This window comes from Pelophylax lessonae (assembly GCF_965119305.1).
Source record: "Pelophylax lessonae genome assembly, chromosome: 2".
In the NCBI taxonomy this organism is placed as follows: Eukaryota; Metazoa; Chordata; class Amphibia; order Anura; family Ranidae; genus Pelophylax; species Pelophylax lessonae.
The window spans coordinates 734,431,008-734,443,644 of NC_138769.1; the positions used below are offsets into that span (position 1 = coordinate 734,431,008).

General features: G+C 45.2%; 1 protein-coding gene across 1 annotated transcript in view; it reads left to right on the forward strand.

The window, feature by feature from the left end:
- Nucleotides 1-12,300, forward strand: part of LOC309545624 (cholecystokinin receptor-like) — a 133,172-nt gene extending 120,872 nt beyond the window's left edge. Inside the window, exons 4-5 of the mRNA XM_082244874.1 lie at nucleotides 2,788-2,915; nucleotides 10,695-12,300. Of these exons, the coding sequence (XP_082101000.1) occupies nucleotides 2,788-2,915; nucleotides 10,695-11,227 (661 nt within the window). The 3' untranslated portion in view covers nucleotides 11,228-12,300. The remainder of the gene's footprint in view (nucleotides 1-2,787; nucleotides 2,916-10,694) is intronic.
- Nucleotides 12,301-12,637: the final 337 nt, after the last annotated feature.

Consider the following 12,637-nt stretch of genomic DNA (forward strand, 5'->3'; position numbering starts at 1 on the left):
TCTACCGAATGTCAGATAAGCTTCTCTTAGTAAACAAAGACAGGAACAGCAGAAATATTACTTTAACTATTGTGTGTTCTGCGCATAATAATAATAATAGTATGTGACTGTGGGGGGATATTAGAGTGTAAGCCCCTCTGGTACAGAGACTGATGTGACTGTGGGGGAGGGGACATTAGAGTGTAAGCTCCTCTGGTGCAGAGACTGATGTGACTGTGGGGGAGGGGGCATTAGAGTGTAAGCTCCTCTGGTACAGAGACTGATGTGATTGGCTCAGTGATCTCTGTACAGCACTGCGGTATATGTCAGAGCTAAATAAATGTATGAGAATAGTGTGTGACTGTGGGGGGACATTGGAGTGTAAGCTCCTCTGGTATAGAGTCTCATGTGACTGACTCAGTGATCTCTGTACAGCAGTATATGTCAGAGCTATAATAATGTATAATAATAATAGTGTGTGACTGTGGGAGGACATTAGAGTGTAAGTTCCTCTGGTACAGAGACTGATGTGACTGTGTGGGAGGGGACATTAGAGTGTAAGCTCCTCTGGTACAGAGACTGATGTGACTGGCTCAGTGATCTCTGTACAGCACTGCGGTATATGTCAGAGCTATATAAATGTATAATAATAATAGTGTGTAACCTACAGGTGTTGATGGCTTGGTGCACACGGTGAAAGGTGAATTGTAAAGAGTCATACATTGCACACCTTCCTTCCTCCTTCTCCAATAATCTCCCCTTCAGCTGAGTAATTATGTACTCTGCGCGCGGCGATTCGGGGAATGCGGTTGGGATAAGGACATCCTCACCTCTACTGAATGGCAGATAAGCTTCTCTTAGTAAACAAAGACAGGAACAGCAGAAATATAACTCGAAAACACAGACCAGAGCTGGGTTTCCTACAAGGCAAGCTAGGCAGGAGCCCGGGCCCGGTGGATATCCAGTGGGGGCCCAGCTACAACCTTCATTCTACTGCAATATACCACTGGGATAGTGCAAGTGGTCAAAGCTGTGCACCCAAAAAGGGAAGATGGACTTGTAGGCAGTTGATGCAAAATAGGGCCACAGCAGTATAGACAAATGGGGCAACTTCTCTGTGACTACTGCAATCAATGTCAATTAAAGGGATGGGGATTAAAACTGGAACCTTACCTAGGGCTCCGGGGGAAAAGTCTCAGCTGGTGTTAGAAAAGTCACTGGTGGGCCTTATATGGGTTGAGGAACCCTGTCTGACCTGTAGGTGGTTAGATGGGTGGCAGAGAAGGCAGCTGGGGTGGGGGTACAGATACGACATTCTCTGCCATTGTCTGTCCTCACAGTGAGTATCAGGGTCTCTTTTAACTGTATGTATGGTGTAAAGAGACCCTTGCTCGCTCGCTTCCGCTCTCCCGACACTCCTCTGTTTCTAGTGAGTTAGCTTGCAGATCGCAACGTCTGATGGTTCGGTCAACCAAGGCTCCAGGATCCGAACTACAGCTATGTGCCGTTCGGAATCCATTAGAACAAATACCAGGCAGGCTGTATGTAAGTTCAAACAGGAAGACATTTTATTGGAAGTACACAACACACTTTTATACAGAATTTGGAACATCCCGCCCCCAACAACCGCTTTCCCATTGGTCAATTGCAAAGTACATTGCGTTCTCCTTCAGGTCCTCCTTAGCCATGCAAATGAGGACTTCAAAATGAGTCAGCAAGGATTGGTCCGATAGCTTGATTAGAAGGACTGTTATGTGTAATGAGACAGAAGCCCCCAGGGGACAATCAATGTACACAATAGCCAGACACGGAACAATGGGAGGTCATCAGCACTCAGCATGAGACAGGGCAATCCACATTCCCTCCCAATACACAAACAAAAGGAAAGCCTCTCTGACACTGAAAGATATATAATATACACAGCACTCAGAAATCACAGACCTCATGGCAAATGGGAACAAATCTCAATATTTCTACATGGAGACATTGCTGACAAATATGAAGCAATCCAAACCATCACCCATCTGTCCTTAAATTCCAGTGACGGTGAACACCGTCACATATGGTCTCTTTAAATTGTATGTATAGCCACAACTTTTTAATTGTTTTGTATAGAATAGGAAAGGATTAAAATATTTTCAGTATATATGTATTGTCTGTTGTGACCAGAGCCGGGGCAAGGGGTGGGCAGAAGGAGAAGATGCCCTAGGCACAGTGCGCATTGTAGAGATGGGGGGCGTCGCAACTTCCTTCTACTATAAGGCTGACCGGAGTAGTGACAACGACATCACTACTTCTGTCAGCCCAGTGCTGGAAGAGGCAAGGAGAGGAGAAGAGCCGGGAGGAGGTGCGGGCTGCGCTCTCTCCTCCCCTCCTCCTCATAAGCGTGCACATAATGAAGGGGGGTGGGGGAAAGCAATTTGGCATCTTTGCCACGGGCACTGGCTGATGATATCCCGGCATTGGTTGTGCCACCCCCCACTTCCAGCCTGTGGACAGTGAAGGAGAAGCAGCAAAGGGATGAGCTTATCTATTTATCACTCTGCTCTCTCCTCCTATCAGCATGTCCTGTGTTAGCATACAATCACTGGACCACAACTGTTTGGCTGCTTCTCCCTCCTCCAGTCTGGGTTCTGTTGTACTGGGACTGCAAGAGACTGATACAAATCTACACATTTAATAATGGATTCATCAACTGCAATATTTGAGCCTTTTATATTTGCCTGGAGTTTAGCTTTAAGACTGAATTTTTGGGTTCCACCGTGGACTGGTTGGCTTTTAAATCAATATGTTTCTGTGTGTCCTCAGGTACGTCATCCTGCTGACCATGCTCTTCTTCATTCCCGGCGTTGTCATGATTGTGGCCTATGGGCTCATCTCTCAGGAGCTCTACAGAGGGATCCAGTTCGAGATGGACCTGAACAAAGAGGCCAAAGGTAACTCTGATATGCTGTGGTCAGTGACCAGAACAAAAGCAGCTCCGTCTTCCTAAATACAGCTACTTGTGGGTGGAGCTTGGTGCAAAATGGTCATACTTAATTATATTGGATGCAAGACAGGAAGGAGGCCGAGGTGAGGTCAAGGAGGAGGCCAGGGGAGGACAGAAAGGAAGCCAAAGTGAGGTCAAGGAGGAGGCCATGATATGGTCAAGGAGGAGGCCGAGGCGAGGTCAAGCAGGAGGCCAAGGTGAGGTCAAGGGGGAGGCTGAGGTGAGGTCAAGGAGGAGGCCAAGGTGAGGTCAAGGAGGAAGAGGAGGGGAGGACAGAAGGAGGCTGAGGTGAGGTCAAGGAGGAGGCTGAGATGAGGACAAGGATGAGGCTGAGGTGAGGTCAAGGAAGAGGATGAGGGGAGAACAGGAAGAGGCTGAGGAGAGGACAGGAAGGAAGCTGAGGTGAGGTCAAGGAAGAGAGGGGAGGACAGGAAGGAAGCTGAGGTGAGGTCAAGGAAGAGGCTGAGGAGAGGACAGGAAGGAAGCTGAGGTGAAGTCAAGGAAGAGGCTGAGGAGAGGACAGGAAGGAAGCTGAGGTGAGGTCAAGGAAGAGGCTGAGGGGAGGACAGGAAAGAAGCTGAGGTGAAGTCAAGGAAGAGACCGAGGGGAGGACAGGAAGAAAGCTGAGGTGAGGTCAAGGAAGAGTCTGAGGGGAGGACAGGAAGGAAGCTGAGGTGAGGTCAAGGAAGAGACCGAGGGGAGGACAGGAAGGAAGCTGAGGTGAGGTCAAGGAAGAGGCTGAGGAGAGGACAGGAAGGAAGCTGAGGTGAGGTCAAGGAAGAGGCTGAGGAGAGGACAGGAAGGAAGCTGAGGTGAGGTCAAGGAAGAGGCTGAGGAGAGGACAGGAAGGAAGCTGAGGTGACGTCAAGGAAGAGGCTGAGGTGAGGTCAAGGAGGAAGCCAAGGGAAGGACAGAAAGAGGCTAGGTGAGGTCAAGGAGGGTGCAGAGGGGAGGACAGGAAGCAGGCAGAGGGAAGGTAAAAAGATACATCTTTGGGGTATCAGTGAGCTGTCAGTGTAATAATAAATCAGTGAGCTGTCAGTGCAGCAATGTATGGAGGAAGGGAGGAAGACTCGCTAGCACCATTATTTATTATTTATAGTATTTATAGACACGGAGTGATATCAGCGGGGATCAGATTTTATAAACACAGATTCACAAAGTATGGAACCTCACCATCCCCTCAACCATCCCCCCCCATCCCCTCACCCATTGCAATCCGAATACCCGTATTAATAAATTACTATGGTGATAAGTGGCGGGGGAAAGGACCAACACACAACGCAGGGGGCATTCACAATTTCCATCTCCTTAAGGACACATCCACCTTGGGGGGGGGGGGGGGCAACACACAATGCAGGGGGGAGGGGCATTCACAGTTTTCATCTCCTCAAGTACACATCCACCTTGGGGGGGGGAGGACCAACACACAACACGGGGGGGGGGGGCATTCGCAATTCCCATCTCCTTAAGGACACATCTTGGGGGGGGGGACCAACACACAATGCGGGGGGGGGCATTCACAATTTCCATCTCCTCAAGTACACATCCACCTTGAGGGGGGGGGTAGAGGACCAACACACAACGCAGGGGGGGGGGATTCTCAATTTCTATCTCTTTAAGTACACATCCACCTGAAGGAGGGGGGGGGGAGAGGACCAACACACAACGCAGGGGGGGATTCACAATTTCCATCTCTTTATGTACACATCCACCTTGTGGGGGGGGGGGGAGAGGAATAAAAAAAAAACGCAGGGGGGGGGGAATTCACAATTTCCATCTCTTTAAGTACACATCCACCTGAAGGAGGGGGGGGGGGAGAGGACCAACAAACAATGCACTTGTGGACGACCCGCCCGCAATCTCCTGCAGGTGAGCACCCTCTTCAGGCAAAGCGAGGTACCCGTACCTCGCTGTGCAGTCCCGGGTTAAGGGCGCGCCCATGCTTGTACACAGCCAGAGCCGCTCAGCATGTCCCGACCACTGACTTACGCCCGGGAGCTGCTGATTGGCTGCGTACACTCAGAGCCCAGACCTCTGTGTTAGTAAACAACACAGAGCTCAGTACGAAGGGAGGATCGGTCAGTTCAGGGATGAGAAACTGAAAGATCAGTTAGTAAAAAGCCGAACACATCACACATAAGTTAGACACTTGGTGAAAATTGGGTGGGTGGAGTCAGTCTTTGTCTACAAAATTCTGGCACCGCCCCCCAAAGAGTAGGAAAATATGTAAATATATCCAGGTCTTGCAGAGAAAAGGGAAACAATAGAGGAAGAGGGAAAATGCCAGTAGATCCTGGAAATTGTCACCCAAATGTGCCCAAAATACCAACAAATAAAAAATATATACAAATTTCATTCAATAATAAAAAGGATAAAATGACAGCTAAAAATAACATGTCAAGATTTTGTTTAATTAAAAAAAAAAAAAAATTGTTGTACTATATATATATATATATATATATATATATATATATATATATATATATATGTACATATACATATATAAATAAATATAATACATTTATAAAAAAGAATTGTTGTACTATATAATAATAAATAAATAAATATATATATGTGTGTATATATATATATATATATATATATATATATATATATATATATATATATATATATATATTTATATATATATATATATATTTATTTATTTATTTATTTATTTTTTGGGGTGTTTATAGCAAATAAATGGAAAATGTGGAGGTGAAAGGTATTTATTATACTCAGAACAATAAACAGAAATAGTAATACTATGTTATTTGAAGAGAAAGGGATAAGATATTTTTTGTTTTTTGTTATTATTTTTGATTCAAAGCTTATATTAATATATTTAAGAGAAAAGAGAATTGTGAATATATATATTATACCTTCAATAAAGATAAAAATTGAAAAAAAAAATGTCAAAGTGACATCTCAATAAAGATTTTGTTTAATTAAAAAAAAAAAGAAATGTTGTACTATATACTAATATATGAGAATTATTTTTTTAATGTATCGCTTTTATTTTTGCTCAATAAAATTGTTTGAAAAAAATAAATAAAAACAAGTTAAAAAGAAAGAAAGTAAAAGCTGCGTAAATTCCAGTATATACACCATAGTTTGTAGACGCTATAACTTTTGCGCAAACCAATAAAAATACGCTTATTGAGAAAATAAGTAAATAAATAAATAATAACATGTCAGAATCATTATACATTGAGCATCACATCATATGGCAGTTGGATCAACGCGTTTCGCCCAAACGAGTGAGCTTCTTCGGGATCCAAATGTGTGTGCACCTTCACACAGTAAAACCAAAAAGGGTAACTCTGTCTATTCCAGAAAGGGGGGGGGGGGTTACAATGACAAAAGAAAATCCCCCAAGCGCATTCGCCTTTTTCGAGTCATACAGGAACCCAAAGACCAAATCCATCAAAGGAAAGTACCCGTGTGCAAAGAATGTAGAAGAGACATAATACAACTTCCGTCCGTCCGTCCTTTAGTGCCAGTTCACATATATGCTATGTGGGAGCCCTGCGAATCCACTGCGGGTTCCCGCATCGCATGCGAATCGCAGGCAGTTCACACTGCCATTTGCGAATCGCTGAGGGTGTCAATATATAGTTAATGATAACCCCAGATCAGTTCACATATTGCAGTACGAACTGTCAGTTTGGACAGGAATCGGATCGTATAGGTGCGATCCGATTCTGCTGCGGACCCAATAAAAGGGTCCTGTGCGAGTTGTATTCGAAATCCGACGTGAATTCAGCCGTAAAATCTGTACGGCTGAGTTTGCATCGCACAGACATCGCATGTGATTTTCAGAGCAGTGCGCTCCGAATCATACGCGATGTCTGCCATCGCACTGATGTGAACCGGGGCTAAAATAGCGTGAAGCCGGCTCATCACGCTATTTTATTATATTTTATTGTGACCCCCCTCCCCCTTTCTGGAATAGACAGAGTTGCCATTTTGGTTTTATTGTGTAAAGGTGAATACACATTTGGATCCTGAAGAAGCTCAGTTTTGAGCGAAACGCGTCACTCCACCTGCCGTATGATGTGATTCTCAAGGTATATTGATTTTGACATGTTATTCTTACCTGTCATTTTATCCTTTGTAACATTGAATACAATTTGTATATATTTTTTATTTTTTGTTTCTTGGTATTTTGGGCACATTTAAATATCCCATTTCCAGGATCTACTGGCATTTTCCCTTCCCCCGTCCTTTCCCCCCCTCATATCATTTCCCTTTCTCTGCCAGACCTGGATATATTTACATAGTTAGGCACTTATTTAACCCTTTGATCGTCCTAGATATTAACCCCTTCCCAGCCAGTGTCATTAGTACAGTTACAGTGTATAATATTAGCACTGATTACTGTATTAATATCACTGGTGATGTCAGTGGCAGTTGGTCAGTTCCCTCCCCCGGCGTCAGTTAGTGTCAGATTGCCCACTGCACTTTCGCTGTCCCATTATAAGTCATTTATCGCTGCCATTAGCAGTAAAGTAAAATTCCAGTATATATCCCATAGTTTGTAGACACAATAACTTTTTTTTTTTGCTGAATTTTTCATCATAAAAAAAAATTTCTGAGCTTGAAATTTTTTTCTTTTTACAAAATTCTGAGATTAAAAGTCAGAATTCTGAGATTGCAAGTTTGGTCCATGCTAAAATTTATTAAACACAATTCTGAGATTAAAAGTCAGAATTGTGACTTTTAAACTCAGAATTGTGTTTAATAAATTTTAGCATGTTCCAAACTTGGAATCTCAGATTTCTGACTTGCAAAATCAAAATTCTGACTTTTAATCTCAGAATTCTGACTTTCAAACTGAGAATTCTGTAAAAAAAAAAAAAAAAATGTTTTCAAGCTCAGAAATCCTTGACATGTTTTCCATAGATATGTTTCATAGCAGAAAGTAAAAATATATATATATATTTTATATAGTTTTTAAATTTTTTTTTTTGTTTATATTGCAAAAAAAATCCCAAAAAACCTAGTAATCACATACCACCAAAAAAAAAAAAAAAAAAGCGTTATTTGTGGGGAAAATAATGATAAAAATGTTGTTTGTGTACAGTGTTGCATAACCGCGCCATCACCGGTTAAAGTAGCACAGTGCCGAATAGCAAAATGGCCTGATCATGAAGGGGGTAAAAAATGGTTAACTTCTTCATGCCCGCGCTATAGCCGAAAGACAGCTACAACGCGGACCTAAATTTCATCATCCATTTACGTCCTCCCTTGCATGAGCTGCCTGCGCGAGTCACAAGGGTCACTAAAACACATGGGACACTGGAGTCACAAGGGTCACTAAAACACAGGAGTCACTGGAGTCACAAGGGTCACTAAAACACAGGGGACACTGGAGTCACAAGGGTCACGGAAGACACAGGGGTCGCTGGAGTCACAAGGGTCACCGAAGACACAGGGGTTGTTCGAGTTTTAAAGGTTCACTGGAGGCACAGGAGTCACTAGAGATACAAGAGTGCGGGGTCTATGGGGACCCTGGAGTCACCAAAGACACTAAAGCCTCTGAAGACATAGGGGTCACTGGAGTCACAAAGGTGACCAAAGACTCAGGAGTCGCTGGAGTCACAAGGGTCACCGAAGACACAGGAGTCACTGGAGTCACAAGGGTCACTGAAAAAATAGTGGTCACTGCAGTCACAAGGGTCGTGGAGGCACAGGAGTCACTAGAGATACAGCAGTGTAGGAGTCATTAGTGATACAGGAGTGCAGGGTCAATGGAGATGCTGGAGTCACCGGAGACACTAGAGTAACTGGAGACATAGTGGGTCACTGAAGTCACAAGGGTCGTCAAAGACACAGGGGTCGCTGGAGTCAAAAGGGTCACTGAAGACACAGGGGTCGCTGGGAGTCACAAGGGTCGCTTGAGGCACAGGAGTCACTAGAGATACAGAAGTGTAGGAGTCGGAGATACAGGAGTGCGGGGTAAATAGATATGCTGGAGTCACCAGAGACACTAGAGTCATTGGAGACATAGGGGGTTACTGAAGTCACAAGGGTCGTTGAAGACACAGTGGTCTCTGGAGTCACAAGGGTCACTGAAGACAAAGTGGTCACTGGAGTCATAAGAGTCACTGGAGGCACAGGAGTCACTAGAGATACAGAAGTGTAGGAGTCGTTGGAGATACAGGAGTGCAGGGTCAATGAAGACTCTGGAGTCACCAGAGACACTAGAGTGGCTTAGAGATATAGGGGTCACTGAAGTCAAAAGGGTCACTGAAGACATAGTGGTCACTGCAGTCACAAGGGTCGTGGAGGCACAGGAGTCACTAGAGATACAGCAGTGTAGGAGTCACTAGTGATATAGGAGTGCAGGGTCAATGGAGATGCTGGAGTCACCAGAGACACTAGAGTCACTGGAGACATAGTGGGTCACTGAAGTCACAAGGGTCGTCAAAGACACAGGGGTCGCTGGAGTCAAAAGGGTCACTGAAGACACAGGGGTCGCTGGGAGTCACAAGGGTCGCTGGAGGCACAGGAGTCACTAGAGATACAGAAGTGTAGGAGTCGTTGGAGATACAAAAGTCACTGGAGACATAGTGGGTCACTGAAGTCACAAGGGTCGTCAAAGACACAGGGGTCGCTGGAGTCAAAAGGGTCACTGAAGACACAGGGGTCACTAAAGACACATTGGTCACTGGAGGCACAGGAGTCACTAGAGATACAGGAGTGCTAGGTCAACGGGGGCATTGGAGTCATCGGAGACACTAGAGTCTCTGGAGACATAGGAGTCACTGGAGTCACAAGGGCTGTTAAAGACACAAGCATCACTGGAGTCACAAGGGTCACTGAAGACACAGGGGTCGCTGGAATCACAAGGCTCACTGAAGACACAGGAGTCGCTGGTGTCACAAGGTTAACTGAAGAACATAGTGGTCACTGCAGATACAAGGGTCCCTGGGGGCACAGGAATCACTGGAGATACAGAAGTGTAGGAGTTGCTAGAGATACAGGAGTGCAGGGTCAAAGGAGATGCTGAAGTCACTGGAGACTCTAGAGTTGTAAGGGTCTCTGGAGCCACAAGGGTCACTGAGGACGCAAGGTCACTGGAGCCACAAGTATAGCTGGAGACACAGGAGTCTCTGGAAACACAGGAGTGTAGGAGTCTCTGGAGATGCTGAGGTCACTGGAGACACAGGAGACACTGGGGTTGCTGAGTCACTGGAGTCAGGGCTGCTGGAGACACAAGCAGGCATTGAGGACTCGGAGTGCAGCAGGGGGTTTGGCTTACACATAGTGACCAGCTGCTCAATCACTTGACTGCCTAGACCAGTGATGGCAAACCTTGGCACCCCAGATGTTTTGGAACTACATTTCCCATGATGCTCATGCATTCTACACCGTAGTTGAGCATCATGGGAAATGTAATTCCAAAACATCTGGGGTGCCAAGGTTTGCCATCACTGGCCTAGACCATTAAAGTGGAAATCCATAATTGTCAGCATCCGCGTGCCACAAAGTTGACCTAGCCTTGGATTGGGGAGGCGATGTGTGTGACACCCTTCTCATATCATCTTTGTCTTTTCCTAATTTTCCAGATTTCCCCATTGCAGAAATCATACATATCATAAAACATTCAAAAATAAACATATACAGTGTTTCCTTATTCTATCTTTCTACCTTTGAAACAACTGGCAGGATTGTGCTCTATTAATAATAATGACATTTTTTTTCTTCTTATTTTTAGCCCATAAAAATGGAGTGGCGACAGGAGCAACAACATCAACTACCAACTGTGATGAGGGTGACGGCTGCTACATCCAAGTGAACAAACGCCGCAACACCATGGAGATGTCCACATTAACTCCCAGCAGCTGCAGCAAGATAGACCGAGCACGGGTCAACAATTCAGAGGCCAAACTCATGGCCAAGAAAAGAGTCATCCGCATGCTGATTGTCATTGTGGCCATGTTCTTCATATGCTGGATGCCCATCTACGTCGCCAACACCTGGAAGGCCTTCGATGAGGAGTCCGCATTCAGAATCCTCTCTGGGGCCCCCATCTCTTTCATCCACCTCCTGTCTTACACGTCTGCTTGTGTCAACCCTATCATCTACTGCTTCATGAACAAACGTTTTCGCAAAGCCTTCCTGGGAACTTTTGCAGGCTGCGTCAAGCCTTGCCGGCGTTTTCGTGAACCGGAGGAGGATATAATAGCCACTGGGGCATCTCTTTCCAAATTCAGCTACACCACTGTCAGCAGTCTGGGTCCTCCTTGAGCATGGGGGGGCCTCCAGATGACAGGACTGGGACTTCACTCTCTGAACAGACGGTACAAGAAGCAGAGACAATTGCCTGGCCTTTGACTTTAGTAAATGTAAGTGTTGGATGCACTGTTTATCTTTCGGTGACTGGACCACGAAATGCCCCAAAAGCCTTAAAGCACCACCAACTCTCCCCTTGTTCAATGTAGTGCCATGTCTAACTCTTGCTATACAAAGTCAACAGCTTCTGGACTGACCGCAAGGGCCACTGAGAGTCAGGTGCGCCGACAGGCAGTCTCTCCCCTCAGTGTCGTGTTATTATAAACTGGAGACGTTACAGAACCATGCAGTATGGCTCACATCTTGGGTATCCCGTGTTGGGATTGCCATAATGCTTTGTACATATAAGACATTCTATCTTTTGGGTGCCAAATGTAAATAAAAAAATATATATATATTCACAGGACAAATTACAGGGTTTGTTAAGATGTTTCAGGAATAGTATTTGTGGCAAAACTCCTACTGAGAGACAGACATTTCCTTAAGTTGTGTTGACACGGGAGCTTGAAGAAACATCAGGACTGTTCAAGGAGTATTGTAGACCCCCAATCCCCTCCATAAGTTTTTCTAACTCAGGAGTGTGGAGAAGATGAGGAATGTCCAAAGCCAACCTCGTCAACCTGCTCATCATTGTGTTTACACAGGTTATTGGAGAAGATCAGGACTGTCCAAGGAATATTGCTGAACCTCACCAACCTGCTCCATACGTTGTGTTTATACAGGAGCTTGGAGAAGATCAGGACTGTTCAAGGAATATTGCTGAACCTCACCAACCCGCTCCATACGTTGTGCTAACTCAGAGGATCATGAAAGTCCAAGGAATATTGGACCACCCTCCTCCATAAGCTGTGTTGACTCAGAAGCTTGAAGAAAATCTGGACTATCCAAGCAAACTTTGTTGAACCTCACCAACCCGCTCCATAAGTTGGATTAGCTCAGGAGCTTGGAGAAGATCAGAGCTGTCCAAGGAATATTGTAAACTCCCTCCCTCAGCCCAGTCCATAGGTTGTATTGACTCAGGAGCTTGAAGAGGAGCTTGAAGAACATCAAGACTGTCCAAGGAATATTGTACCACCCCACTCCATAAGCTGTGTTGACTCAGGAGCTTGTAGGAGCTTGTAGGATCTTGAAAAAGATCAGGACTGTCCAAGGGATATTGCTGAACCTCACCAACCTGCTCCATACGTTGTGCTAACTCAGAAGATCATGAAAGTCCAAGGAATATTGGACCACCCTCCTCCATAAGTTATGTTGACTCAGAAGCTTGGAGAAAATCTTGACTATCCAAGCAAACTTTGTTGAACCTCACCAACCCGCTCCATAAGTTGGATTAGCTCAGGAGCTTGGAGAAGATCAGAACTGTCC